The sequence below is a fragment of the Dermacentor albipictus genome, chromosome 1, assembly GCF_038994185.2.
Source record: "Dermacentor albipictus isolate Rhodes 1998 colony chromosome 1, USDA_Dalb.pri_finalv2, whole genome shotgun sequence".
NCBI classification, from domain to species: domain Eukaryota; kingdom Metazoa; phylum Arthropoda; class Arachnida; order Ixodida; family Ixodidae; genus Dermacentor; species Dermacentor albipictus.
The window spans coordinates 137843563-137870372 of record NC_091821.1 but is presented as its reverse complement, the minus strand read 5'-3'; the positions used below and the strand labels follow the sequence as shown (position 1 = coordinate 137870372).

Sequence of the window (26810 nt, the reverse complement as noted above, 5' to 3'; positions counted from 1 at the left end):
AGGTTCGGTTTCAGGACCAATTTTGTTTCTATTATATGTAAATGACATTGCTAATGACTTGCATCTTAACATTGAACTGCGTCTATTTGCGGCTGATTGCCTTATTTACTGTCGAGTTAAGAATGCCCAGGATCAAGTGTTGTTGAACGAATGCTTGCAAAGAATTTATGACTGGTGTGTTACGTGGGACATTAAAATTAATTTCGGTAAATCAGCTTACATGACCATTGAACACATTTATGGTTCTGCTCAACGCAAACTCGGTCTGTTAAGGCGAAAGTTGAAAGATGCTACACCGAGGTAAAGCTCAAGGCGTACAAAACAATTGTACGGCCCACACTGGAGTACGCAAGTATAGTCTGGGATCCGCACCAAGTGGGCTTGATAAATAAACTAGAATGGCCGCACGGTTTATCTTTAATGCTTACCAGAGAATGCAGTCTGTAACTTCGTTATTACATAGTTTTAGTACTGCGTACGTAGCATACGCAACGGCGTTGCGTACGTAAGATCGCTACGTTCTGCAAAGTGCGCATGTAAGTACAGAACTCAACACGAACGGTACGTGATGTGTACGCGGCCGCTGCATACGCACGCATCCGATTCTTGCGTGCGTACGTAGGGAGCCTTGCGTGGTGCTCTCGTGGTTCTCGTTTGTTCGGGAGCGCGCGAGACAAAAGAGTTTCCCAAAATGGCAGCGTCAAAGGCGACCAGCGGAAGGCTGTACTTTTCAATGGCCTACGATTTGGCTTTGCTGCGTGAAGTGAATCCGGGAAGTGATTCCCGGAAGTGATTCCGGGATCCTGCACGGTGGGAATGCACAGCAAAAATAGGAACATTGTTTTTGAGAAAGTGTTCAGTGTGTGCTGTTTGCGCGAAAGGCTCGACCTGCTTTTGGCGCAGTTCGTCGCGAACGACCATGCCAGCCTCAGAAAGCAAGTACTCGGTTTTTATTTTTCTCGATATGATTCGTGTATTTCATCCGTATTAAAAGTTCTTAAAGGCCTAAATATAGTTCGACGAAGCGGGAACGCGCCCACACGGTACATCACGTTAGCGAGATCAAGAGCGTGTAGGTCGGCCGACGGTTCGACGTATACTGGCGGACGCGGCCAATGCGCTCCGACGCTCCCGGCGTCTCGCAGTACTCTTGCCGGCGTCTCGCAGGCATTTTACAGTACTAAAAAGCCCAAACGCGACACGCGCTCCTACGTTCCGCAAAGCACTTGCGTGTTGCGTACAGTGTCGATCACACTTGTCTATAGAGTGGCCCGAAGGCTGCTCCGCACTGCGCCTGCGACGCCTAGCGACAAGCACCGGGTTCGAGATGTGTTGGCCGATAGCGCCACGCGCGTGGACGCTGCGGCATTCGCTGGCAGCCAAGATACAGGCCGCAGCATTCTAGCTGTGTCACGCTCGCAGCTCAGCTGGCAGTGCTCGTCCAGTGATAAAAAGCCGGTGCTCGCGACCCGCAAATCACGCAGGCCTGTATCTTGGCCGCCCGCGAGTGCCGCAGCGTCCACGCGCCTGGCGCTATCGGCCAACACATCTCGAACCCGGTGCTTGTCGCTAGGCGTAGCATGCGCAGTGCGGAGCAGCCTTCGGGCCACTCTAGACAAGTGTGATCGACACTGTACGTATTGTCATAGCGCAGTACTAAAACCGTCCATTAGGTCGTGCCGGTTTGCCTGAACTCGCAACGCGCACAAATATAGCCAGGTTGAAATTCTTGTACCAACTGTATAACAATAAGTTCAATTTCGACTCCAGGCTATACTTGCGTCCCCCTGGACGAGTGTTCCCACGTATAGGTCACCCTCATGCTGTAATGCCCTATGTGTTACGGACCCGCCGTGGTTGCTCAGTGGCTATGGTGTTGGGCTGCTGAGCACGAGGTCGCGGGATCGAATCCCGGCCACGGCGGCCGCAATTCGATGGGGGCGAAATGCGAAAACACCCGTGTACTTAGATTTAGGTGCACGTTAAAGAACCCCCAGGTGGTCGAAATTTCCGGTGTCCTCCACTACGACGTGCCTCATAATCAGAAAGTGGTTTTTGGCACGTAAAACCCCATAATTTAATTTTAATTATGTGCTACGGGATGCGTGGATGCCTTCAAATTTTCCTTTCTTGTGAAAACTATAGTCGATTCGAACAGCCTTGACGCAGATGTACTAATTGAAAGGCACACAATTGAATGACTTGAGCGTAAACTGTCATTATGTGTTTGCTGAATGCATTGTTTGTTTATGGCGGAACCGGCGTTGCGTGGTTGTTGAAAATTATTTCTCCCCACCCCTGCAACAGCCCGCGAGGGCTAACAGTATTGGAAATAAATAATAAATAAATACTCTGAGGCAACATGTCACGTGATCGTGCCAAGTGGCCGTAACTTATTATGAAATCTATATCGCTTGGTTCTTTCCATGCTCGTTCGAACCCATGACTATTCGGAGTATGATATGGGTTCTGTCATAAGCGTATATTTGAAGCACACTTATGTTTCGTGTGAAGCATGGTCTTGTTTGGTTTCGCTGCACTGAGGGTACTCCTCCAAATAAATATTCTTCCAAATAACCGGCAAAGATACAACAACAAAACCTTCCAGTTTCGCGTTTTTTATTGGTTTCATGGTATCTTCCGAATTGACTTGAAGAGGCGATGGTTTTACAGCAGACAAGAATTTTCATCTACGTAGATCTGTGATTATATACGCCGGGGAAAACATAAGGAACATGTGTCACGCATGCGGAATCCATACAAATGTATGCGTAGGGCAACAAAGAGGACAAACATCGGAGGGATAAAAGAACAGTGTTGCCCTCTGGGTTCGTACGACGTCATTGATGTCGAGTGTAACCCTCTCCTTTTCCGTGCAATCCTGCAAGAAATTGTGAAAAAGCAATAGAGTTGTGCAAAAAACATGGGACTTGATATGCTTCAGCAAAGCATTAAGAAAAACTAAAGTTGGTTCAGATGCATTTTTGCGCTAAGACGCACAAGTATGAAGTACTATGTTGACTATTCCTGAAATAGGCATTTGCAGGCCGCATTATATTTGCGAGACAAGCTGAACATTCTTGAAATCCGAGATCTGTTTCTAGATAATCTCTAATGTTTTAGATTTTTGAGAGCGAAAACTTGTCATCCACCCGACAATAGCTCGAAGCTTTGTAATTTTGTGATGTTAATAAGTACATTTTTTGAATGCTCATGGTAACGAGCGGTTGAAGGCTTTTTTTCTTCTTCGGTGTGCGTGAAAGACCTGTACCCTGCCAGACGATGACTTGTTAAGATGTGTTGTACATAGTATAGAAGAGATCCGCGCTTTCAAACTAATTATGAAATAAATGTCTTTGTAGCATATTTTTTTAGAACTGCATAGTTCTTACTTGTCCCCGACGTTTGAGCAATGAAACATTTTTTTAAAGTTTTGTAATATAAATGGTATGGTTACTGTATAATTTTCTGCTTGGTATTGGTTTTGATTTGTATCTTGCCCTGCTAAACTAAGAGTATTCACTGAATCTCGACAAATGAAATTTATTTAATTTTTTTAATATATAAGTAAGATTTTATGGCGTTTATTTACTGCACATTTTAATGCTTCCAAAAAGAAGGCGCTGACGTTGTCGCTATCTTACATGATTGCTTTTGTGCACTTGAAGGGACAATTGAGAATCTAGTAGATGGAATCATTAAATTGCTGGATGTGAAATGATTGAGTACCGATTACTTTATACGTGCTGGTGTTACATCAGTGGCCTAATAAGCCACTTCTCTTGCTTAGCTCTGGCCATTTAAGGTTAGATAAGAGGACTGTAACAAATGTGTGTGTGTGTGCGTGTGTGTGTGTGCGTGTGTGTGTGTGCGTGTGTGTGTGTGCGTGTGTGTGTGTGTGTGCGTGTGTGCGTGTGTGTGTGTGTGTGTGTATGTGTGTGTGTTTTAGCACCCAGTCTCTTATCAAAATTATACGATCACCTGTCAAAAACTGCATTTAATTGAATCAAAACTGCTAATTTTGCTAGTTTGAATGTTGAATTCATGGTCACGCTCATGAAGTGCATTTCCTTATTTGTCCCTAGTGTTTGCACTGCATTTTCTTAACCATTTATTTAACTGTGTATCATTTATAATTATATAGGATAGACCGATCGATGTATTCTGTGACTGCGTGCCAAAGCTAACGAAAAGAAAATGGCAAAGAAAACGCCACGTGACTTGTTTATCACTCTACATTGCTATAGGTATGTTGTCGTCCCCTCTTTGATAGCACTACTATATTCAGCAGAGCTGTGACTGAGGTCACCCGCTAGGCCATAGAGGCCGAGCATATCGCAACTTTCTGTGAAGCGCACATAAGCGAACCTTCAGTAGCATTTTTGTTACATCGAAGATGTTTCATATTATGTCTGGCTGTTCTGGCACTTTTTATTGTTTTATTTCTGTTGCTGTTGAGTCGGATGGTGCACTTGGTCTGTGTCTAGGTTGCGGAAAGGTACTTTAGTTTGGGGCTTGCCGATGACATTAAAGACTGTCGTTGAAGGCAGCGCTTTGTGTGCCCAATGTACCTTCAGGTGTCATCGTTTTTTTTGCGCTTAAATCATTGATATAATAAAACAATAAGTCCATATCGAAACGATCATCAGACCAACCGACCGACCAGCCATCCATTCAACAAACAAACCATGACATAAAATTCACGTGCTCTTCTCACTTCAATGTAATTTTTCATCTTTCACCTCAACTGTTTTTCCTAGTGGCTCCAGTGTTCAATTACTTGCGGTATCCCCCGGCGGTTACCATCGTGTGCACCAAAAAAGCGTATCTCACCAGGAATAAATAAGCGTAATATCTATTAATTTTCAAACTGTTGCAAAAGACAGAAACACGAGAACAAAACGTATACCTTGTGTTCAGAATATTTGCAAGGCATGCTAACTGGTAATGGAGAGAAAGAGGTGATGTTCAAAAAATGCATGTTTAGGAAGAAACAACACTGAAAACCTGACAATAAAATGAAGACAAAAGACGGTCAGTTTTTCTTGTCCCGTTTTTAATGCTGCTTGCAATATGCTTAAAAAAATATTGCAGATTCCACGCGCTGTGGGACCTGGCTTAAACGAAGCTTTTGTTGGTGTTTACAAAGAGCGCTGTTTTTGTTTAACGACCATATATGCCAGTGTAGAGCACACGACCAGGTTTGACACACATTTTCATCGCATCGAAAATGCCTAGCTTGTGGCACTCGGACTTGTGGATCGCGCGCATGACGACGAAATAGTGATGACATTGAAATGGCGACGTTGATATGACGACGCCGGCACGAAGGCAATGGGTTTACAAAAGTGGAGTGACCACACTGGAATGGCGACGATGGAACGACAACAACGGCATGACGACGATAGCGGGAGGAATATGGCATGACCACGCCGGAGTGCAAACGATAGAAGGACGAAGATTGAGCGGCCATGACGGCATGAAAGCGACGCATTGACGACGTTGGAATGTCGTCGATGGAACGATGAGGACGGTATGACGACGACTACATTTCTTGAATGATGACGATGGTATGACGGCGTGACGAAAACGACATGACGACAATGGGAAGGCGACGACTGTATAACGATGATGGCTTGACTATAAAGGCATGATGAGACTCGGATGACGAAGCTGGAATGACGATGTTGGAATGAAGGCAGCGACATCACGACGACGATGTGACCACGGATGCGCGACGACGACTGTTAGATGATGGCGCAATTAATAACGATGATGGCATGATGACATTGCAATGACTACGGCAGCAGAATGACGACAATTGGACGACCATGGCAGCATGACAATGACTGTATGACGACGACGCAATGACGACAATGACGACTGTAGGATGACGATGACGTGACGATGATGGCCTGACAACGCTGGAATGACAATGGAATGACCCCAATGGCATCGCGACGATGGTAAGACCATGAATGCATGGCGATGACTGTTTGACGACGACCACATCACAAAGACGGTAGGACAATGGTGGCATTATCACGATGGAATGACGACAGCGGGATTACGGTGACCTGATGACGACGGTATGGTGACGATGGAATGACGATGACGGTGTTGACGACGGCGGTGTGATGATTTCGAAATGACAACGCAGGGACGGCGGGAGAACGAAGCTGTCTGGACGAACAGGAAGGCATCACAGCGAAGGAATGAAGGCGATGAAATTGCGACGACTTAATGACAACGGCGACCTGACGATAACGGTGTGTTTATGTTTGACTTCAAGTCCACGCTTACGTACATCACTTGCCACCCCGGGCCGCCTCAGTTAGCATTAAATCCAGTTCCGGTTGCACTATGCCCGGTACTGAACAATTGTGCAAGACACACCGCTATAACCAGAAATATATTCCCCGAGTACGAACCATCCCAGCAGCCACGCCAAACCCGGGAGGTTCGTCAAAGAAAGCTGCGCTTTAAAAAAAAAAAGTACTTTGAGTGCTCCTTATTCGGTGAGTGGAAAATGCTGCTTTTTATTTGTGAAAAATATTTCTCGTAAATTCCATCTTGTGATGAAAAGGAACCCTCCGCGCTGTACAGCGCCTGGGTCTCTTCAGCCCTTCGTTCAGTTGGTATGTGCTGATCACATCGTACACCTCCACGGCAAAGCGGCGAACTTTATGCCGAACTGACCCCGGAGAGAGCAGCTACAATATAAGCCAACTGACGGGGCCCAAGAAATTGACTAAACTGAAACTACGTTCAATGTTTTTGACTGCCACCGCATTTATCACGTAGTGTGGGAATTTTCTAGTGGTATTAGCTAACGTGTTATTTTACGACCCTCAAGAAAAAAAGTAACATTACGCAGTTTTAGTTTAACGTATGTACGTACGTAATTCGCAAGGCCGTTGCGTCTCAAAAGTGCGCAAGCGTATAACGTAACCTCAACGTTTGGCCTTGCGTGTGTATACGCACGCATCTCTTGCTTGCATGCGGGCTTTGCGGGCTCTTGTGGTGATCTCTTGCGAGGTTCCGTTGTTGGTGAAAACGCCAGATGTTTTAGACAATGGCGGGCGTGAAGATCAGCGATGCTAGCGGTTGCTGTGTGCGCATGCATTTTTGAGTAGCGCTGCTTCATTGAGGAACCCATAAAATAAGTGGTAGCTCTGCTCCACGTTGTTCTGGCTGCAAATATGTTCCGAAATTGCTCGCAGTGACATCACATTGCCGTCAACTTGAGATGGGGGATGACAGCCCGGGCAGCGGGCAAGCGCTGCGACTTGTTGCTTCGCATGCGTCGGATGTTTCTTCGGATGGCCGCGACAGCCTCAGAAATGAACTTTCATTTACTTTGAATTCGTATGTCTCGCAGTGTGCCCATACGCTATGTTAAAAATGGCCAAGACTCAGCGTATTGTGCGGGTGTCGCCTGTTGTTGTCACTTGGCGCCGAAGCTGAGACAGCCAGGAAAGCCGAAACGCTGGGGACCGCACAGAATCACGGCGCTGGAGTTGTGTTGGCATCGACGCGTAGCGAGGCGACACTGGCAGAAACATTGACTCTGATTCGGTCTTCGTGGGATCGGCGTGTGCAATTCCTCCGCCAGATCAAAATTGAACAAGATTACAAACAGCAGGGTCACCTGCTACAAGAAGTGCTTGGTTTAGCGCGGGAATTGAACTATACAGTTTTTTCACTGCTTTTAACAGGTCATTGATCTCGTTTCAGGATAGCACCGACAACATTTCACCGTGAACGGTTCTTCGCAAAAACAAAAAAAAAACGAAAAAAAAGGTTCCCGTTGGTGCGAACGTACCCACACATTCAGAACACAATCTGCGCACCAGTGCAAACAAAACACGGTAAACATAAACACATTTACAGGGTATACATAAAGCTAAATAGAAACATAAACAAACAAGTACAGGGCGAAACGCGGCAGACGAAAAAGCTACAACTTGACCTGAGCTGAAAGGACTTCGTATTTTGCGGAATTTCTATAACGCTGCTGGAGATGGCGTTGAGGAACACGCTGAATCAAGTGACAAAAAAAATTTTTTTTTGACGTTGTCCCTATCGCGACGCACAGGGAACGCGCAACTAAAACCTGCTGAAATTTAGTCAGACGAAAATTCTTTTTGCGTACTCAGGGCAGCAGCTCACGCAGCAGCTGCCGGCGCTAAACTAAAATCTAAAACGGTATATTATTGCGTTGAAGCGTATGGTGGTAGCGCGAATCGTTGGCGTGACGTCACCACGCTCGATAATTTTGCAGCTCCAGCATTTTCTCGACATTACAGCCAATACATTGTCGTCACCAGCTTAAAAAGTCCATTGTCATTTAAAACGGTGACCCATAGCTCTCAGATAAATCCTGTCCTGCAGTCAAAATCAAGTCAAGTTATGGAATTTAACGTCCCAATGCAGCAGAATGCAAACGCCACTGCGCCGTGGCAGGGGGTCCTTGACATGCAATAACAACTCCTACCAGTCCTTATGATACCCTCCTGACTGCATTTCTCTCCCTTAGTGTAGGCGGAAGTCAAGGGCGGTTGTCATTCTCTTTACTCGTCACTCAACATAAAACGTGTAGGTCACCATGCTTCATATACCGCTAAGCGACCCCCTCCTCCTCATCCAAGACCAATCTAAGCATGTCGTAACGACGTGTTTTTTGTAAACGGGAGCCGTCGTTCGTAAAGAGGAAAAAGAGAGAGAGAGTGCCGCTTAAAATGGGTATCTTGTCACAACTGTGATTCCCGGCATGCTGACCCCACGCTCAGAAAAAAGGAAAACAATTAAAAAAATTAAGAAAAAAAATCGGCCTCTGCCTTGGCTTCTTCCATACCCACAGTGTAACAGGACACCAACTGCGTGTTCAACCAAAAATCAACCAAAACTAACGTTGTCCACATGTTGCCTGTCAACATTACACATTTTCTGCAACGCAGTTCAATGTATGGTATGTTTAAGTGTCGTGAATTGAATCCGATGACGACCCCGGTCTGCGGATGAACAGGTCTGCTGTTCGAAAAGCAAGAAAAGCTGCTCGGCGCCCTTCATATAGTGGCAACCTAATATAAGCGCGGTGGTAGGTTTGTTACAGGTACTCAACGAAGAAAACACACATAAAGAGGGACGTAATTTGCTGTGAACATATTTTTTTTTATTCTGAATATCAAAAATACAAACGCCCGCAAAAATTTGCGGGCAATGTGTAGATTGCTTTTTATTTTCCTAGCCTGAGTATTTACAATGGTGGCTGTATATATAATATATGTTTAGTAGACGTAGCATTACTTCTGTACTAGTCACATATGCAGCGATAAAATAATTGACAACACTTTCGTTCGGGGACAGGAAGGACAGCTAATAACGTTGGAGCATATTCTTGTGGTCTGAACACGACTAGAAAAGAGTGACATGTACCTTCACTTCTCGCACATTCGCTCTTAGGGGTAAGTACATTCTTATTAGCCATACAGGCTTTGTAAGACCGCAAAGATCTTTCCGAAAAGTGGGAGGTAACGCTATGAAGTCATCTGAATAATATTTCACATGCCCTGATAAAAATGAAAGGGGCACGAATAGCATGGCTACCTTACGTCATCTACCCAAGGACCTAAACATTCAAGTCTGTGTTTTTCATATCCGTGAACATTGATTAATAGAACGGCTATCCGCCACGATTCTCAAGGGAGCATCATATTTTCGTCTGTGATGCAAAAGAGATACCCGCTCCCATTTTTCCTTCCCGACAAGACACACCTTGGCCCCTTCTCCGCCTCTATTTCTTGTACTATGACTATTGCGTCATCTACAAGGGCTATTGTTGACCTTTGTCGCTCATGATGTAATGCAGTTTGTAAAAACGATCCTAGAAATAAAACAGCAGTCCTGTTTTTCTTTCCGTGTGGCGAAAATTGAGCCTAGTACGAATGGTGGGAGCTCCTTCCTTTTGCACTTGAGCGTGCCACTTACACCGAGGCTGTGGCTGTCGCCTCCAGTGGTAGCATCCCTTATTTTTTTCCTTCATTCTTTCTCTCACATTATCTCCTAGCTATAAGGCGACAAAACAAAAATCTCACTGACAACAAAAGCATTTAGATTCGCTTGCATTCACCCTAGCTTCAGAGACAGAGCCCGAAAAGCGCACTCATTAAAACCACACTATCGCAAAACCGAGGTAGCTTGAGTGAGCGGATGTTTTTTTTTTTTCTCTCGCATTTTTGGTTACGTAACATAAACCAATGGACCAAAGTGCAAATGATTCCACAAGTTTCTGAACTCTTCAAAGGCATACCCGCGAGCAGGCGAAGAATGATATCTTAAGAAATGAGTGGATTACTTCTCGTAGCTTGCACCACCAGTATTCGTAGAGCTAAGCGAAAACATGTGGTGCTTACATAACGGTCGCGATCCGTGAGGTTGCGTTCCCTGGCGAACAAGGCCGGCGCTTTTTTAGTTTAGTGAGAGTTTCGTCATACCATGAAAGTTAGTTGGTGAGACAGCCCAGCGGTCACATGAGGGATCCTGCACGAAAAATCAACGTCAAAGTGTGGGCCATTCACTTCTTCCAACCGTAGTGCGCTCCTTTAAGGCCTCCAGGCCCGGGTCCCACTCCGGCTAAGGGCACGTTGGAGCCGATCAGCGCCTCTCGCAGATTGACGACAGGCCTGATGGTGTGGCTGACGGTTGCCACCGGCTGGTGGACGTAAGTGACCACGGGCCGGGTCACGTAGCCTACACGGATGAACGGCTGCCGCACGAAGGTCACCGTAGTGGCCAGAGGCACAGCGAGCGCGGCTCCCGGCGCACCCAGACCCAGGGGACCCGCGCCGAAGCCGTCGCCGAAGCCACCGCCGAAGCCACCGCCTAGGCCCGGTCCACCCGCTCCGCCGAGGCCGCCGAAGCCGCCTAGTCCTCCCAAGTCCCCGGGGCCCAGGCCGCCTGGGCCATCGTCTCCGCAGCAGCCCAGTTTGACCGCGAAGCACAGTACGGTGACGCACAACACGCCGAGCTGTGAGGCCAACGACGGAATAGAGGCGTCAGCGTTTTCTCGATATTGAAATCATTTAACCGCACAAAATTAACGCCAAAAGAATATTCAATGCGCTGACTTTGGTACTTAAAATGGTGATTTAGGCGCGGTAAACTTACTACGAAACAGAGAGCAGCATTTCTGGCACCCTGAAGTGAAATATCAATTGTGGATAGCTAAGTAGACCAAATACTTGGATTACTGGTTAATTTATCACTAAAATATTTCGTGTTCTTTCTTTCTTTCTTCCTTTCTTTCTTTCTTTCTTTCTTTCTTTCTTTCTTTCTTTCTTTCTTTCTTTCTTTCTTTCTTTTCCTTTCTTTCTTTCTTTCTTTCTTTCTTTCTTTCTTTCTTTCTTTCTTTTCCTTTCTTTCTTTCTTTCTTTCTTTCTTTCTTTCTTTCTTTCTTTCTTTCTTTCTTTGTACGGCTGTACTCTCTATGGCCGGAAATAAAAAGGTAAAGTTGTTTTTATAGTCTTCTGTGGTGCGGAATGGTATTTGGGCTTTGTAGCGTTAAGATATTGAAAGTTCAATGACAATAGATGTGGCAGTGTCGCCCGAAGGGCGAATAATTCACAATGATAGCAAAGCTTATTGATGCACTTCGACTTCTCGAATGCTGTTCTAAATATAGGGCGATCATTTTAAAACTTTCTGCTAATTTTTAAAATTTGCCTGTGGCAGATGACATTATTCTTGTCTTTGAGCTGGATTATTCGAAGAGGCTGGAATTACTAGCACGCAAATCGAAACACACATTCAAGTAATTAAAACAAATTGACTAATTAACTTCCTCATTAATTATGTTACGGCACATGTTGCAATTTACTGATTGTAGTCAGTGCGTTTGCAAGACGTATCCACTTGAATCTCCAGGATGATACCAGTTTCTAGATGTTATTTCGCAAAGTGTGCGAGAATATACATGGGCGTTCCAATTACTTTTGTGCTTCAACGCATAAAACAGCGTTTTGTAGAAAGGTAAGTGGAACAACAGTGCATTTTTACGCCAATTTTGATGGCCCAAATCTACAAACTGGTGTCTTTCTGCAAATTCATCCCAAGTGGTTACTCGTTGCAATCTCACTGGATATAATTCGTAAATTGCAATGTGTGCCGCAGAGTAATTGACTAAGAGGTTAAGTAGTGAATTTTCGTTGATCAGTTGAATATGCTTTTCGATTTCTCGAGCAATTAAGTAATGTCCGCCTCTCTGACTAATGCAGCTCAAGGACTAGAATTAAGTTATCTGCAACAGACGATTTTCAGAAATTCCGGAAAACTTAAATATGGTCACCCGAATACGCGGATTGGGCATGCTGTCCTAACTGTCAAGGTGATCACTGCGCCTCTTCCAAAGACTGTCCCCAGATCAAGAAAGAGTTCACCATTCTTAAGCAAATGGTGAGAGACAACTCTACCCACAAAGAGGCCGCTGTGAAAGTACGGCGAAGACGACGTCACCGCCAACGGTCTTCACGGCGGAAAACATCAAGCTTTCAGGAAAAGTCCCCTCGTCAAGCATCATCATCAGCAGACGTTTCCAGCACTCCGATCACCAATGTTGGAAGGGAGCAAACTGCCAGATCTCTCTCCACAAAGGAATGGCCGCTACTTCCGCGTACACGACCGCCAGAAGTGCCGCAGAAGAAGCCGCCCCCAGTACAGCAAGGTGCTGTATCCGAGGAGTCGCGGAAAACAGATGAGCAAGTGATAGCACTTATTAGGCCTTTAATGAATGCCATTCGCGTGCTGCTAAGCAACATGCACACACCGTCTGCCAGAAGTGCGCTTCAAGTACTGGACGCTCTGAGTCCGGTGCTTGCAACCCTTGAGTAGATCATGGCTCCACAGCCACGGTCTTTTAGGGAAGAGGTCCGACAAGCAGCTATATTTCAGTGGAATGCCCGAGGACTCAGAGCGCGCCTTTCGGATTTCCGTCGCTTCGTGTTCGCCAATATGTTTCCCATTATCGTCATTTGCGAGCCGAACTTATTGAACAAAATCAGGCTTTCTGGATATGAATCATTTATGTCGTCAGCTGTTTATGAAAACAGTAAGGTTTTGGTGTTCATTCGCCGTTACCTCACCTACACTCATCAGCCTGTACCACCTAATGACAGTAATCAATATATATGCCTAAACGTAAGGAAAAAGAATCTGGCCTTCACTTTTGTAGGCGCCTACCTATCTCCGTCAAGTCGATTTGATTACAAAAGACTACGAGACATCCTTTCCTCAACTTCCAATCCCTGGGTAATCACTGGAGATTTCAACGCCCATCATACACTCTGGGGAAGTCCGATCATCAACGCAAGAGGCAGAGCTCTGGTATCTTTCGCCTCCAGTAATGAACTTTGGCTGCTGAATGATGGAAGTCCTACGTTCTTACGTGGCTCCACGTACAGCAGCTGTCTTGACTTGGCTTTCGTCTCACGAAGCCTAGTCAGACATGCAGGGTGGTTTGCGGACATAGAGACGCACGGAAGCGACCATATCCCCACGTACATCAAGATCAGAGGATTGACCGCTTCCAAAATACGGGATACGATCCAAAGAGTGGACTGGCCTAAATTTCAGTCTATTATGGAAGAACACTGCGACGCCAATCCATGTTTCGACTTGGAAGAGGCAATCAAGAGCGTGGTGCAGGACACTATGCGTACTCTAACATGCTCCTCGAAACTTAATGATTATGATGTGGAACTAGAACGACTTCGAGCAATCCGACGACGTGCTGAACGAAGGTACCGACGTACTAAAACAATGGACGATCTACGGACCGCCAGGCGCACGCAAAAGAAGATACAGCGCCGGTTAGACAAGCTCGAATCGCAACGTTGGGCTGCCTTCTGTGAGTCGCTAGATCCACGCAAGCCTTTATCGCAACTATGGAGAACGGTGCGCGGACTGCGGACACTTCCCGTACAGCGATTCCCATTCAAGGCACTTGCCCTCTCTCAAAAGAGATCGGAGATTGACGTGGCAGAGGATTTCTGCGCCAGATTATCCGGCCAACTCACAGCTACCAACATTCCATCGCCTTCGAGCAGCTGTCCGCCACCACGTGATCACCGGTTGGATCTACCATTCTCGATCCACGAACTTAAGGCAGCATTAGCTTTGTGTAGCCGCACATCAGCGCCAGGACCTGACGGAATTTCCTACCGAGCTTTGTGTCACCTGGGGGAGCGAGCGAGAGGGGTTCTTCTTGAGGTGTACAATGAATCTTGGAGAAATGGCACGCTACCAACAACCTGGAAGACAAGTCGCCTTGTTCCACTGCTGAAGCCTGGCAAGTCGCCGTTGGAGCTCTCCTCATATCGCCCGATCGCTTTGGCGAGCTGTGTGGGCAAAGTAATGGAGAGGATGATCCTAGGACGCCTGGAGTGGTACTTGGAGTACCACAACACCTACCCAGATGCCATGGCGGGCTTCCGACGCGGTCGATCATCGATTGATAACGTCGTCGACCTGGTCACCTACATTCAACATGAGAAACGCCGCAAGCGTCTCTGCGCATCCTTATTCCTCGACGTTAAAGGGGCGTATGACAACGTTACGCATGAAGCCATCCTCTCTGCTCTCGCAGAGGTAGGAGTGGGTGGTCGTATGTTTCAATGGATACGGAGCTATCTATCCATGCGATCCTTCTTTGTAAGCACCGAGGAAGACCATACTTCTCTACATTATAGCTACCGCGGCGTCCCCCAGGGCGGTGTACTTAGCCCCGTGTTATTTAATCTAACACTAATTGCTCTCCTTGAGCACGTGCCAACCACAGTCAGGCTATCAATGTACGCGGATGACATCTGCATATGGACATCTGCAGTAACACGCCTACAGCTGCGAGCGAGAATTCAGAAAGCCGCGACACAAACTGCTGTCTACCTCCGTAATCGAGGCCTCGAAATTTCCTCCGAGAAATGCGCACTAGTGCCATTTACGCGCAAACCCATGGCAAACTACAGTGTAACGATAAATGGCCAAGTAATACGACGGGTCCGATCGTACAAGTTTCTAGGTGTCATAATCGACAGGGACTTGTCATGGAGTCCACACATATCTTACGTGAAAAAACGGTTGACAGGCATATGCCACCTGTTCAAATTTTTCGCTGGCAAGACCTGGGGAATGTCGCCTAGTGCCATGTTACAACTGTACAGGGTGCTTTTTCTGGGATTTCTGCGATACAGCTTGCCAGCAATAAACAACACAGGCAAAACGAATCTACGCACTATACAAAGTCTTCAGGGTCAAGTGCTCCGGATCTGTCTAGGCCTGCCTCAGAGTGCTTCAACAGTGGCTACGATAGCAATCGCTAGAGACCACCTTGTCAAGACCCACATTGAAATTGAAGTACTCAGGACCCATATAAGGCATCTAGTCAGGACTCCTCGTCACCATTTAGCCTCTCTACCAGCGGACAGGCCACACACATCTTTCAGCCAAACGATAACTGCATATGATGAATCATTGCCAGCTTGTTTCACTCCGGCTGCGAGACCTTCGATCCCTCCATGGTGCCTCGCTCAGCCGAAAATCAACCTCGCAATACCTGGTATCTCGAAAAAAGCTGATCTGTCATCACCAGCCCTTAGACAGCTCACGCTACTATATTTGTACGAGAACTACCGTGACTCTACGCATATTTACACTGATGGATCTGTCCTTCCAAGCAGCTCCGCGGCGGCAATCGTCATACCAGCGAAAGCCACAACAATCAAATTTAAGACGACCCACGCGACAACATCGACAGCAGCAGAGCTCGCAGCGCTCTTTACTGCTCTTCATCACATTGGTGATGAACCGCCACACAAATGGACAATATTCTGTGACTCGAAGGCGGCACTGCAGTCTCTACTGTCACCTTTACGACGCGGACCGCACGAACAACTAATATTCCATATTACAGAGACATTACACCATATAAGTGATGCAGGCCACGACATAACCTTTCAGTGGCTTCCAAGTCACTGCGGGATTGTCGGCAATGAACGGGCGGATCACGCTGCCCGCTCAGCCCATACTGAGGAGCGCCACGTCCCCATTCCTCTTTCTAGAACTGACGCTGCACGGAAGCTCCGCCTACTTGCTCGGCAGTGCACCGCGTCGCAATGGAATGAGCCACATTTAATAAATCCGCGACTGCACTCACTTGATCCAACATTAAGTCTTCGAACGCCATCACAGCTTCGCCGTAGAGACGCCACGCTTTTATATCGACTTTGGTTGGGCGTTGCCTTTACTAAAGCCTATGCCTTCCGCATAGGGATGACCGACACCCCAACCTGTGACCACTGCGGCCATGAAGAATCAATTGGCCATATTTTGTGCACCTGCCCGCAGTACAGTCCACAGAGGGCATGCCTCAGCCAGGAACTAGACCAACTGGACGACCAACCGCTATCCGAAAAAAGAATTCTGCAACATCGAAAGGACCTACCGTCACAGAAGAAGGCCGTGCAAGCGCTTTTGCGCTTCTTGCGATCTACCGGCCTGTGTGAACGACTCTAACTGGAACGCCTTTTGTGTGTGTGTCTCCATGTGTGCGCGTTCGTTTTTTTTTTTTTGCGTTTCCCTCTCTGTCATCTTTCTAACCCCTATCCCCCATCCCCAGTGTAGGGTAGCAAACCGGAGACTCATATCTGGTTAACCTCCCTGCCTTTCCTCTTCATTCTCTCTCTCTCTGGCACAGCGCAGGACGCGAGACAACTCATGCTGGGTAAAAGGAACAGTGCTCTGGCAGCTACCAGGCGTCTCAGAACGCTGGCGTGACGAGGAGCGTCGCCAGTGGCGTTGCAGACGTCGATCTTCTAGGTGCACGAGATGAGAACAACCGGAAACCGTCAGTGTGAGTCAGCGCCCAGTGAAATATTCGGTAATGTTAGCTTAACGTTTACTGCCCGTTTCGCTCAGAGCAGTACATGCACAGCAGCTCAGTAGGAAAGCTATATATATAGCCTGTTTATAGTGGCATGCGCACGATGCGAATCAGTCGGCCCCAGCGGAAGGCAGAATTAACGCTACACTGGCTCCGCCACCGAGGCGATTCAGCGTATAGCGTTGGCGGTGCGTCGACTTCTCTTTCTTCCAGCAAACCGCATTCCGTATTTTTGAAGACCCTAAACCTCGGCGTGCGAGCTGCCCATGCGCTATCGAGCGGGACAACATGAAAACGGCGGCGCCGACGGCATTTTAGCGTCTCAGGCGTCCGTGCAATATCTGTCCCTATAAAAGCTGCACGGCCTGACCAGGACTGAGCTTCGTTGATCGCCCTGCTGCGTAAGAGAAGAGGAGATAATAAACATAAATAATGAGCGCTGCGTTCGTGTCTTTCCTTTCCAGTTTGTCGCGCGGTCTTTTTTAACAATGACCCCTTGCCACCGAGCTCACCTTTGTATTTTACTAGATATAACAAAATTTACAAGAATGGCAGAGCGCAGGAAGTTAACCTGGGCGTACGCACACTTCCAGTTAGAGAGCTCCGAATTCAGTGGCCTACTTGGAAATTCTTAATGTGCACCTGAATCTAACTACGCGGACGCTTCCACCACACGCTTCCACCAAGTGCTTTCACCAAATGCTTTACGCTTCCACCAAATGCGGCCACCGTGGCCGCATTTCGAGCTCTCGAACTCAGCAGCAGAGCGCCGAATGTGCTCAGCCAACGCGGTGGATCCCTTTGCGCCAGAGCAGTACGCCTGGGACCATATGTTTTCACCAACTCTGTACTTAAAAGGATGCAATGTGAAATGGTAGACCATCCACCTCGTATGCGGGAAGTACTAGGTTCCAATCCCGGTGCCACCGGAAACCGACAGTTTTTTTTTCTAATGGGTATACATGTACTGGGACCTGGCGCTCGGTTGTTTAATGGGTTCTGACCTCGAAAGGGGGCCCTATAGCCAGGGTCTCTGGGCACCCGTTGTCGCCACCACAGCTTTAGGCAGGCGAGTGCAGCCGCCAGGTACATACCACAGGCGCGTTTCTGGCCTGGCGCTCGGCAACTACGGCAGTTCCAAAAGCTTGGAAGGACAACCGCCTATTAGGAAGTTGGTGGCATGGTACCGCCAGACTCCTTTTTTTTTGCCATAGGCCATGATGAATACGCCGGTTCTCGTCCGACCTCCGAAGTCGGGTCAAGACCGGATTCGCGGTCGCGCTTGGCAAGGGTACACCATCCCGCGAATGTGTGAGGCCAGTAGCGACTGTAAGGCTACTGGCTGTGCAGGAACGCCTTATTTTTGCACAGCCATTTCCACAGCCATTTCTGCCACAGCCACAGCCATTTCTGCACAGCCATTTCCTGTGCAGGAAATGGCTGTGCAGGAACGCCTTATTTTTGCACAGCCATTTCCACAGCCATTTCTGCCACAGCCACAGCCATTTCTGCACAGCCATTTCCTGTGCAGGAAATGGCTGTGCAGGAACGCCTTCTTCAGCGAGCATGTTACGAAAAGTGAAGTCATGCCGTAGAGAGGGTCTCCTGATTATTTTCATCATCTGGCGTTCTTTAGCGTGCATCTACTGCATAGTAGACGGACGTTTTTACATTTCGCCCCCACCCAAATGCGGCCGTTGTAGCCGGTATTTGATCCCGCGCCCTAGAGCTTAGCAGCGCGACGCCACCATTCAGACTGTGCACTGTGTTGGCAAACACCCCATTCATTGCAGATAGGCCACGTTCTCCTACAGAGCTGGCCTTGACCAACTCGTACTCTTTGCAGTATCGACAAGTGTCGCCGGCTTCACGTACAAAGGGAAGAGGAAGACGACGCTGTTCGCTCTGTTGTCACCTCAGCTCTGTAATTTTTGCATAGGTTTTGCTATTCATTAAGTGAGTTATTTATATCCTTGGAAGACGGCCGCATCTTTAAGGAGGTACTGTCCCTATGGGAAGGGTACGGCTGCTCCGGCGCCGGCATCTTTAAAGGGACATCGCCATCCGAAGGAAGCCGGCGGGGCGGAGGCGGCCATGGCCTCGCAAGGTGTGGAGCTGCCAGACATCAGGGACGATAAGCAGTCCAGTGCGTCATCATCGGTCAGTGGGGACGACACAACTATCGTCGACCCTGACGAGGAAGTGGCTGATATGGCGGAAGTGGACAGCGACGGCTTCAAGGTGGTGAGTCATCGGAAGCAAAGAACGGTCGGAATCCCAGTGGTAGTTTTGCCAACAGAGAAAGGTGTTGATTTGAGAGAGCGGAACCCTATCAGGCTCTTTGAAGCCATTAAGGAACTGCTGGGATCTGCCCCGATTCGCAGCCGCTTCACATCGCAAGGCGCGCTTTATTTAGATGTCGCAACGGAAGAGCAAGTTGACATTCTGCTCCGGTGCTCTCAGATTGGGGACATAAGAGTTAATGCCCGGCTGCCCCACTCCTACATGACTAACACATGTGTCATTAGAGGAGTACCAGTGTGGTATTCGGAAAGCGACCTTCTTGACTACTTGAAACCGCAAGGGGTTCTGCACGTGAAACGTCTCATGCGCCGGGTGGAGACTCAAGAAAAAGAATGGGCAGCGAAACCTACTAACTCTGTTGTGATAACGTTTGCTCCTAACACCGAGCGCTCCGAAAAAATTGACCTCGGTTTTACCAAGCATGCAGTCAAAGAATTCGTTGAACCTCCTCCCCGATGCTTTAGGTGCCAACGCTTTGGGCATGTAGCTAAAGTTTGCATCAAAGATCAACGTTGCAAACGATGCGGTGGCGCCCACGATTACAAAGCCTGCAAGGCAGATTTTGCTTGCGCTAATTGTGGTGGTGACCATCCAGCGAGTTTTGGTGGCTGCCCCTTCCGTGTAAGCGCCTTACACCGCCGAGTGTCCTTCATTAGTGCTCCCAAACCACAACCTACTGAGAAGCGGATACCTGGAAGTGACGAGTTCCCGGCGTTAGATTCGGAGGTTGAGTTCCCTGCGTTAGAGTTGGACGTTCGTAGCGTGGTAACCAGCAACGTCAGAGAGCGACCTGAGCCTAGCAAGACGGCAAAGTCCTCTGTGGGTGAGTCGGTTGTTCGATCTGCTGCAGCAAAAAGTGTCCAAGTTTCTCAGCGACCAGACTCGACAGCCAGACAGCCGGACAAGTTGCACAGCCAGACTCGACAACATGGAGGACATTCCCTCGCCTCAAAAGAGATGAAGACACCAGCTGAAGTGGCCAAGACTGGGTCCAAGTCCGCAACCTTTGTTGACGTTGTGAGGCAGTGCGTACAGCAAAATAAGGAGCTCAAAAATCAGGAACTGTCCGACCTTCTGCGAGTTTTGTTTGAAGTCCTGCGTTCATATGTTCAAGTGATGCAGACTGGCACCCTGAAGAACTTTCTACAGCTCGTTCTTTCCTTTGAGCCCATGATTACCACCTTCGCAGCGACCTTCACCTTATAATATGGCTAGTCTTCTTCAACCTCGTGCAACAAAAAATCACCGAAAAGTGCCGTTTATTATGCAATGGAACTGCGCTGGAATTATAAGTCGATTAGCAGAACTTAAATTATTTCTGAAAGATACGTGTGTTCCAGTATTAGCCCTCTCGGAGGCTGGCCTACCAAGCGGGAGATCTTTAACTGGATATGTCGCCCATAAGAATTGCAGCATAAAATCATTTCCCGCGGGAAGCGCTGCCCTTTACATACGAAGAGAGATTCCTCATGTGGCTTTGAACGTCACCGATCTTTGCACCGACAGTATTGAGGTAGCGGCTGTGAGGATACGTCTTGGCTTCCGAACTCTTTCTATTGCATCCGTATACGTGTCTCCGCGGAAGAAGGTAGCAATGGACTTGTTTCTGCAGCAGCTTTGTGACCGTTGCCCGGCGCCCCGAATTATCTGCGGGGACTTCAACGCCCACCACTCTCTCTGGGGTGACAGGAACACAGATTCCCGCGGACGCAAACTTGTAGAAGTTATCGATAGTTTGGACTTGTGCGTGGCCAATGATGGAAGTCCCACTTTCTTCCGGCCTCCAGCCTCAGCCACATCAATAGACCTAACCTTGCATTCATCTGACGTCCGCGTGAAGTGGTCAACTGCACCTGACCGCATGGGAAGTGATCACTATCCAATTTTTGTGTTTACTGCCGACTTCCATTTGCGCGGCTCTAAAATTAGCCATCTTGTTAATTGGGACAAATACAGGGAGCAACTTGCATGTGTTTCTGGTGATGTGATTGACAAAATGATTTCTGGTAAGATGGCTGCTACCACAGCGGTCAAGTTGCCTACTCATTTTCCGACTCCGGATTTAAAACTCAGGAACCTTTGCGCAGCGCGCAGAAGGGCGGAGCGACAACTGATGCGGAAGAAGGACGACAGATCCTTGAAGACGACCTTCAATAGGCTTAACTCTGCCATTCGACGCCATACGAACAAGCTCTGTAGGTCGCAGTGGGCGTCCTTCTGCGCTAGCTTGACGGTTTTCTCACCGATGACGAGGATTTGGCGAGTCATTGGCAGTCTTGCTGGTGATTCTCGTCCTAGTAAACCTTTTGAAGCGCTTGCACTGCGCAAGCAGAAACCTCTCATGTGCTTGGCAGAGGAATTTGCAGATGCATTTGTCAGTGCAAGTTCAGGAATTCCTCCCTGCACTCCACCTGCAACATCTACGTCTGTGATGGACGCCCCGTTTACACTTCGAGAGCTACAGACAGCACTCAGCGGCCTGCGGCGTCGATGTGCACCAGGTCCTGACGGCATCACCAACCAGATGATGCAGAACCTACCTCTGGAACACCGAAAGATGCTTCTAAGCTATCTCAATCGAGTGTGGGAGACTGGCGACGTTCCTCCTTCATGGAAAGTGGCTCGCGTTGTCCCAGTGCTGAAGCCCGGCAAAGAAATGACAGACTTGGCCTCGTATCGTCCTGTATCACTGACGTCGTGCGTGGCTAAGCTTATGGAGAAGCTGGCAAGTAAGCGTTTATCTTGGTGGCTCGAAGATAGAAGGGCTCTGCCAACATGCATGACTGGATTCCGAACAGGTTTAAGCGCGCAAGACAGCGTCTTGGACTTGATAAGCCATATTGAACATCATAGAGCTTTCGGCCTTTCAACACTAGTTATTTTCCTAGACGTATCAAAGGCTTATGATACCATCCTTCAGAGCTCAATACTAAACAGTTTGCAGGCCATGGGCGTACAGGGCTATCTTCTGCGCTTCATTCACTCATTTATCAGTGATCGGAAAATTCAAGTGCGGTTAGGAAGTGCCACAAGCACCGAAAGGGTGGTATCGCGAGGTGTACCTCAAGGAAGTGTTCTTTCCCCAACGCTCTTTAACGTTGCAATGGCTGGTCTTCCCGCTGAAGTGCAAAAACATTGCAGGCATGTCCATATGTCGATATACGCGGACGACATCTGTCTTTGGTTAACCGGATATCAACACAAGCGTTTAGCTCTGATAGCTCGACAGGCATTACTTTCAGTTCAAAATTACCTTCAAGGTGTGGGGTTGACTCTCTCGGTGGAAAAATCTGGCTTCATAATGTTTCCAGGTAGAGGAAGAAGGTATGCGCGGCTGAAGATAGACCTTAATCAATCTTGTCTTCGACAATTTAAACACAAGCGCTTTTTGGGCGTCATTATCGACTACCGCCTACAGTGGCGACGAGCTGTGGACTCGGTTGTGACATCGATATCTTCGCGTCTCAATGTAATCCGTAGAGTTGCAAGTGAGCAATGGGGAAATCACCCTTCTTCAATGATCAGGTTGCACGATGCACTAGTGACGAGTCGAATAATGTATCAGCTCCCTTTAATTTCCCCATCGATATCACAGCTGGAACGACTTGAGGTTCTGCACAGAAAGGGCCTAAGAAGGGCTCTTGGCGTTCCGCAGACTGCTCCTAACAATGCAATACTTTATGAATCTCTATCGAGACCTCTTAGCTTAGTCGCTTCACAAAGGTTATTGATGCAACTTGGCCGCCTCAAACAGACGGCAGCCGGCCGAGCCCTTCTACAGCGCCTTCGAAAGAGATCCGAGTCCCGAGCGTACTTGGCCCTTAATACTCTTGGTTACCTGGGTCTTGACGCTAGAGGTCGAACTAAGAGGTCGAAACCACCTTGGTCTTTCGCGAGCCTCGATAGTTCGTTGGCAGTTCCTCACGTTCGTGCTAAGCGGAATTCTCCTTTGGCAGCAACGCGTTCGCTCGTACTGGAACATCTTGAAACGGAATATGCACGTCATCTTCAAATTTTTACTGATGGCTCTGTGGACAAGGTCAGAGGATCTAGTGCAGCTGCTTTTCACATTCCCTCTTTGAACTTTGATTGGTCCGTTCGCTTCACTGCAGTCGTGTCCTCCACAACGGCCGAAAGCGTTGCCATTGAGGCAGCTCTCAAAAAGCTACGGTTTTGTACGCCTCAACCTGTGGTCATTCTTACAGATTCGAAATCCGCCCTTCAAAGGTTAGAGCACGGATTCCCTACTGATGCCTTATCTCTAAGCTCCCTACGTTCGGTGCAAAATCTCAGTGTCAAAGGCTTCTCCATACGATTCCAATGGGTGCCATCACACATAGGTATCATAGGCAACGAGATGGCGGACAGCCTCGCCCATAGAGCGCTGTCTGGGAATCCTTCAAGAAAAGTGCCTCAAGAAGACGGGAGACTCTTCAGAGAAGCGGTGTCGTGCCACTTCAGTTCTTTGTGGAGCTCACCTCACAAGCCATGTGTGATCAAGGGTCTCCAAAGAAACCAAGCAACCTTACTGCTCCGCATTCGCACAGGCTCTGCTCATACCCCTGCGTGGATGTTTAAGACTGGCCTGGCGTTATCACCATTATGTTCAACGTGTGGTGTGTGTGGTGACATAGAACATTACCTAATGTGCTGTACAGTGTATAACGCGGAAAGGAGGGTGTTATTCGGGTCCCTCAAGAACACAGGACTTCCTCACAGTTCGCTTCAGGACATAGTTTTCCCGCGCGGGAACCGGTTGTGTAGGAAGGAGGTCTCTCGCCTTCTGTTAAATTACCTACAGGACACGGATTTGGCTTCCACATGGTGAACTGAGGAGTGCACATTTGTAATTGGGAGGTCTGTGTCGGATTACGTGATTTAATTATTTTAAGTGTCGCTACGGTGGAGCAATTGCCGGCAGCAACTGCAAGGCTAATCCCACCAGTAGCCTACAACAACTCAACTCAACTCAACTCACGTACAAAGGTGCAGTTCATATTCAGTCCTCAAACGAGACCGTCGCTATGCGGGTGTGCCTCGCCATCATTATGATAATGCATTCATTCTTCAAAATCAAAACGCTGCATTTTCTTGTCTATAGCTCGAAGTACTGCCACTGCACAATGGCTAAGGGGCCGTCGAGAGACAAACTGTCTAAGTTGACTACCTCTGCACATCTCTTTTGTTTCATTTCTTTTATTTCTTTTCTTTTTTTATGTAGCATGTAAGCGTGTTTAGTGCGTGCGTGCGCATGGATAAACGTCCGAGAGAGGTAGCGTGCGCATACCGCGCTGGTAGGCATGCCTGCTTGAAGTTCTTGTAGATCAAATAGCCTATTTACATACGTGGTTGAAAATTAGCGCGTCAATTATCCCGCCTCCTACGTGGGAGACCCGTAATTTAGCTCAGGGTCCTTCCGAGTGGGTTTGTTTTTGTCTGCTGGTATATGACATCTCTCCTTCTCTTGCGCTCGATCTGTATGATTGCTTTTTGTCATTTCAGGCCGCCGAGAGGTTCCCAATGTGCTCTAGAGGCTTGCGTAGGCTGCGTGTGCGAGTGTCAGCTCACCTTTATCCGCCGCCCCATCTGTCCTTGCAGTATAATATTGCTGTGGCTGGCTGGTCTTTTCGCGCCTACCCCCCAACCGAACGACCTCGGCGGATCTCTCCCAACATCAACGAGAAAAGTTCACGAGTCGCGTGAGCCAGTCCGCAGAAAAAATACAACGTATACATGGTGGATGGAGCGACGCTCATTTCAATACAACACACGCACGCATTTATCAATACAAGCGCTCAAACGAAGACGGCATCTGATATGCGACAACATTCCTGCCACCCTCGCAAGTACGCAGCCTGTTCTCATAAGGATAAGGCAACCTTTACCGAGCAATTTCCTGAGCAAGAACGGTCAGCACTGACCGTTCCTTATCGAGTACTATAGGCAGAGACTGCGCGCGTCTACCGCCGTCGGTTACAAGACTGGACCGAACTGCCACTCTTGAACGTGGTCCAAAATTTCACTTCAAGGTGTGTCCCGGCGGCCAGATTGGCGTTCTGCACGTTTGCAAAGTGGAAGGCGGGCGGCTCGACCCCAGAGCGCGCGCATGGCACGCATCAAGGCTGATCTGCACGTTTCTTCTGGAATGCGTTCTCCGATCAGCGTGGACTATAGAGCGACCGGCGCTGTGGGTAGCTAATGGGGTGCTCTGTGAAGCGGAATACATTAAAATGTTTGCCTATTTGTCTTGCTTATTTGTCTTGCCTAAATGTTTGCCTATTTGGCTTTTACTTATTTATTCTCGGGCGGGTCACATACGATAGGATCGAATCCTGCTTCGTGGCACGGAAAATTATATAAGGGACTAGGAATAATAAGGAAATGTACGAACTCAACCGTCTGAAACCTTCGCAGGTGGCAGATTATATTTTTTAGTATTGATAGCGGGAGCCATCTAATTCAGAACGAACGCTTCATTCTAATTTTATGCAAGACTACGCAAGAGAACAACGCCGTCAGTACACCTCGGCTGAGCACCGTGCATGGTCCTGCTGCTGTTAGTCCATGGAGGTCGCGATAACAAATTCGGGAGAGCACCTGCTCTAAACGCCCGTGACTTACAGTCGGCCACATACTGTCGGATGCCCAGGACTAATGTAGCTGGCATCTTGCCTCGAATTCTTGTCTGGCGCATACACATGACGCTACGTTCGGAATTAAAGCAGTCCGAGTGCACTTCTTGTGCTTTCTTCAGGTGCTTTTACTTCCGAAGGTTTAATTGCTGCCATTGTCGTTGACGCGCTTTGGCGAATCGGCGCTTGGCGTGCTATAAATTTTGGAACCACGTACCTGTGTACCGGAAGAAATGTACCAGTAACGCTCTTTTCTTCCGGCAAGAAGTAATGGTGTCCAACCGTAACCACTTCGCTCTAGAGCACTTCAGCGACCGGTTGCAGTACGCGGTATCCCGAAGGCGCACGACAAGGCCCAACGAGCCAGAATGCGCGGTCCTCAAAGACGGTCACCTCCGAGAGCGGCGCGAGCGAGCACGAGGAAGACACACAGGGAGCACGAAGAACACTCAGGGAGCACGAAGAAAACACACAGGGCCGCCTCGGCGGTAGCGTACTCACAGTGTTCCTCATAGTGTTCTGAAGGAAGCGTCGAGTGGAGGTTCCTTGGAGCGCACTTGGCATTTATAGTGTGCCTGTGCGGTGGGCGGCCACTGTGGCGCTGACCCCTGAAGCCGGTGGCACGCGCACAGGGGCGCTCGGGGAAAGTTCGAACGCCACTTTGCCAAGGTCCATGCGACCCGTCTTTTTCCCGGTGGCTTTATCGTTCCGCTCGCGGAAGTCGGGCACGACCGCCGGCAGTGTACATACAGCCCCCGAGTTATAGTCGACGCCGGTACGAATCCGTGTCGCGGATGGCCACCCAGAGATCGGGCGACGTGCAGCTCACAGATACCCTTCAATGTCACGTCGGCGGCGACGAGTGGCCGTACATCTGCGGAGATAGGCATCGCGTCGGCGCGATGCGAACGCACTTATATATAGCTGGAAATCTCGAAATC

At 48.3% G+C, this 26810-nt stretch overlaps 1 protein-coding gene and 1 long non-coding RNA gene across 3 annotated transcripts in view; one reads left to right on the top strand and one right to left on the bottom strand.

The window, feature by feature from the left end:
- Nucleotides 1–25480, top strand: part of LOC135911808 (uncharacterized) — a 27825-nt gene extending 2345 nt beyond the window's left edge. Inside the window, exons 2-3 of one of the 2 annotated variants that reach the window (XR_010567459.1) lie at nucleotides 16748–16903; nucleotides 24740–25480. This is a non-coding gene — a long non-coding RNA (uncharacterized lncRNA). The remainder of the gene's footprint in view (nucleotides 1–16747; nucleotides 16904–24739) is intronic. The other variant, XR_010567458.1, reaches the window with a different exon arrangement.
- On the bottom strand, nucleotides 9257–26810 carry LOC135911807 (PE-PGRS family protein PE_PGRS18-like). Its single transcript, XM_065444148.1, has 2 exons — nucleotides 26371–26810; nucleotides 9257–11029 (listed from the first exon to the last, which is right to left on the bottom strand). Exons 1-2 carry the CDS (start codon nucleotides 26431–26433, stop codon nucleotides 10577–10579), a joined length of 516 nt encoding a protein of 171 aa, XP_065300220.1. The 5' UTR covers nucleotides 26434–26810; the 3' UTR covers nucleotides 9257–10576.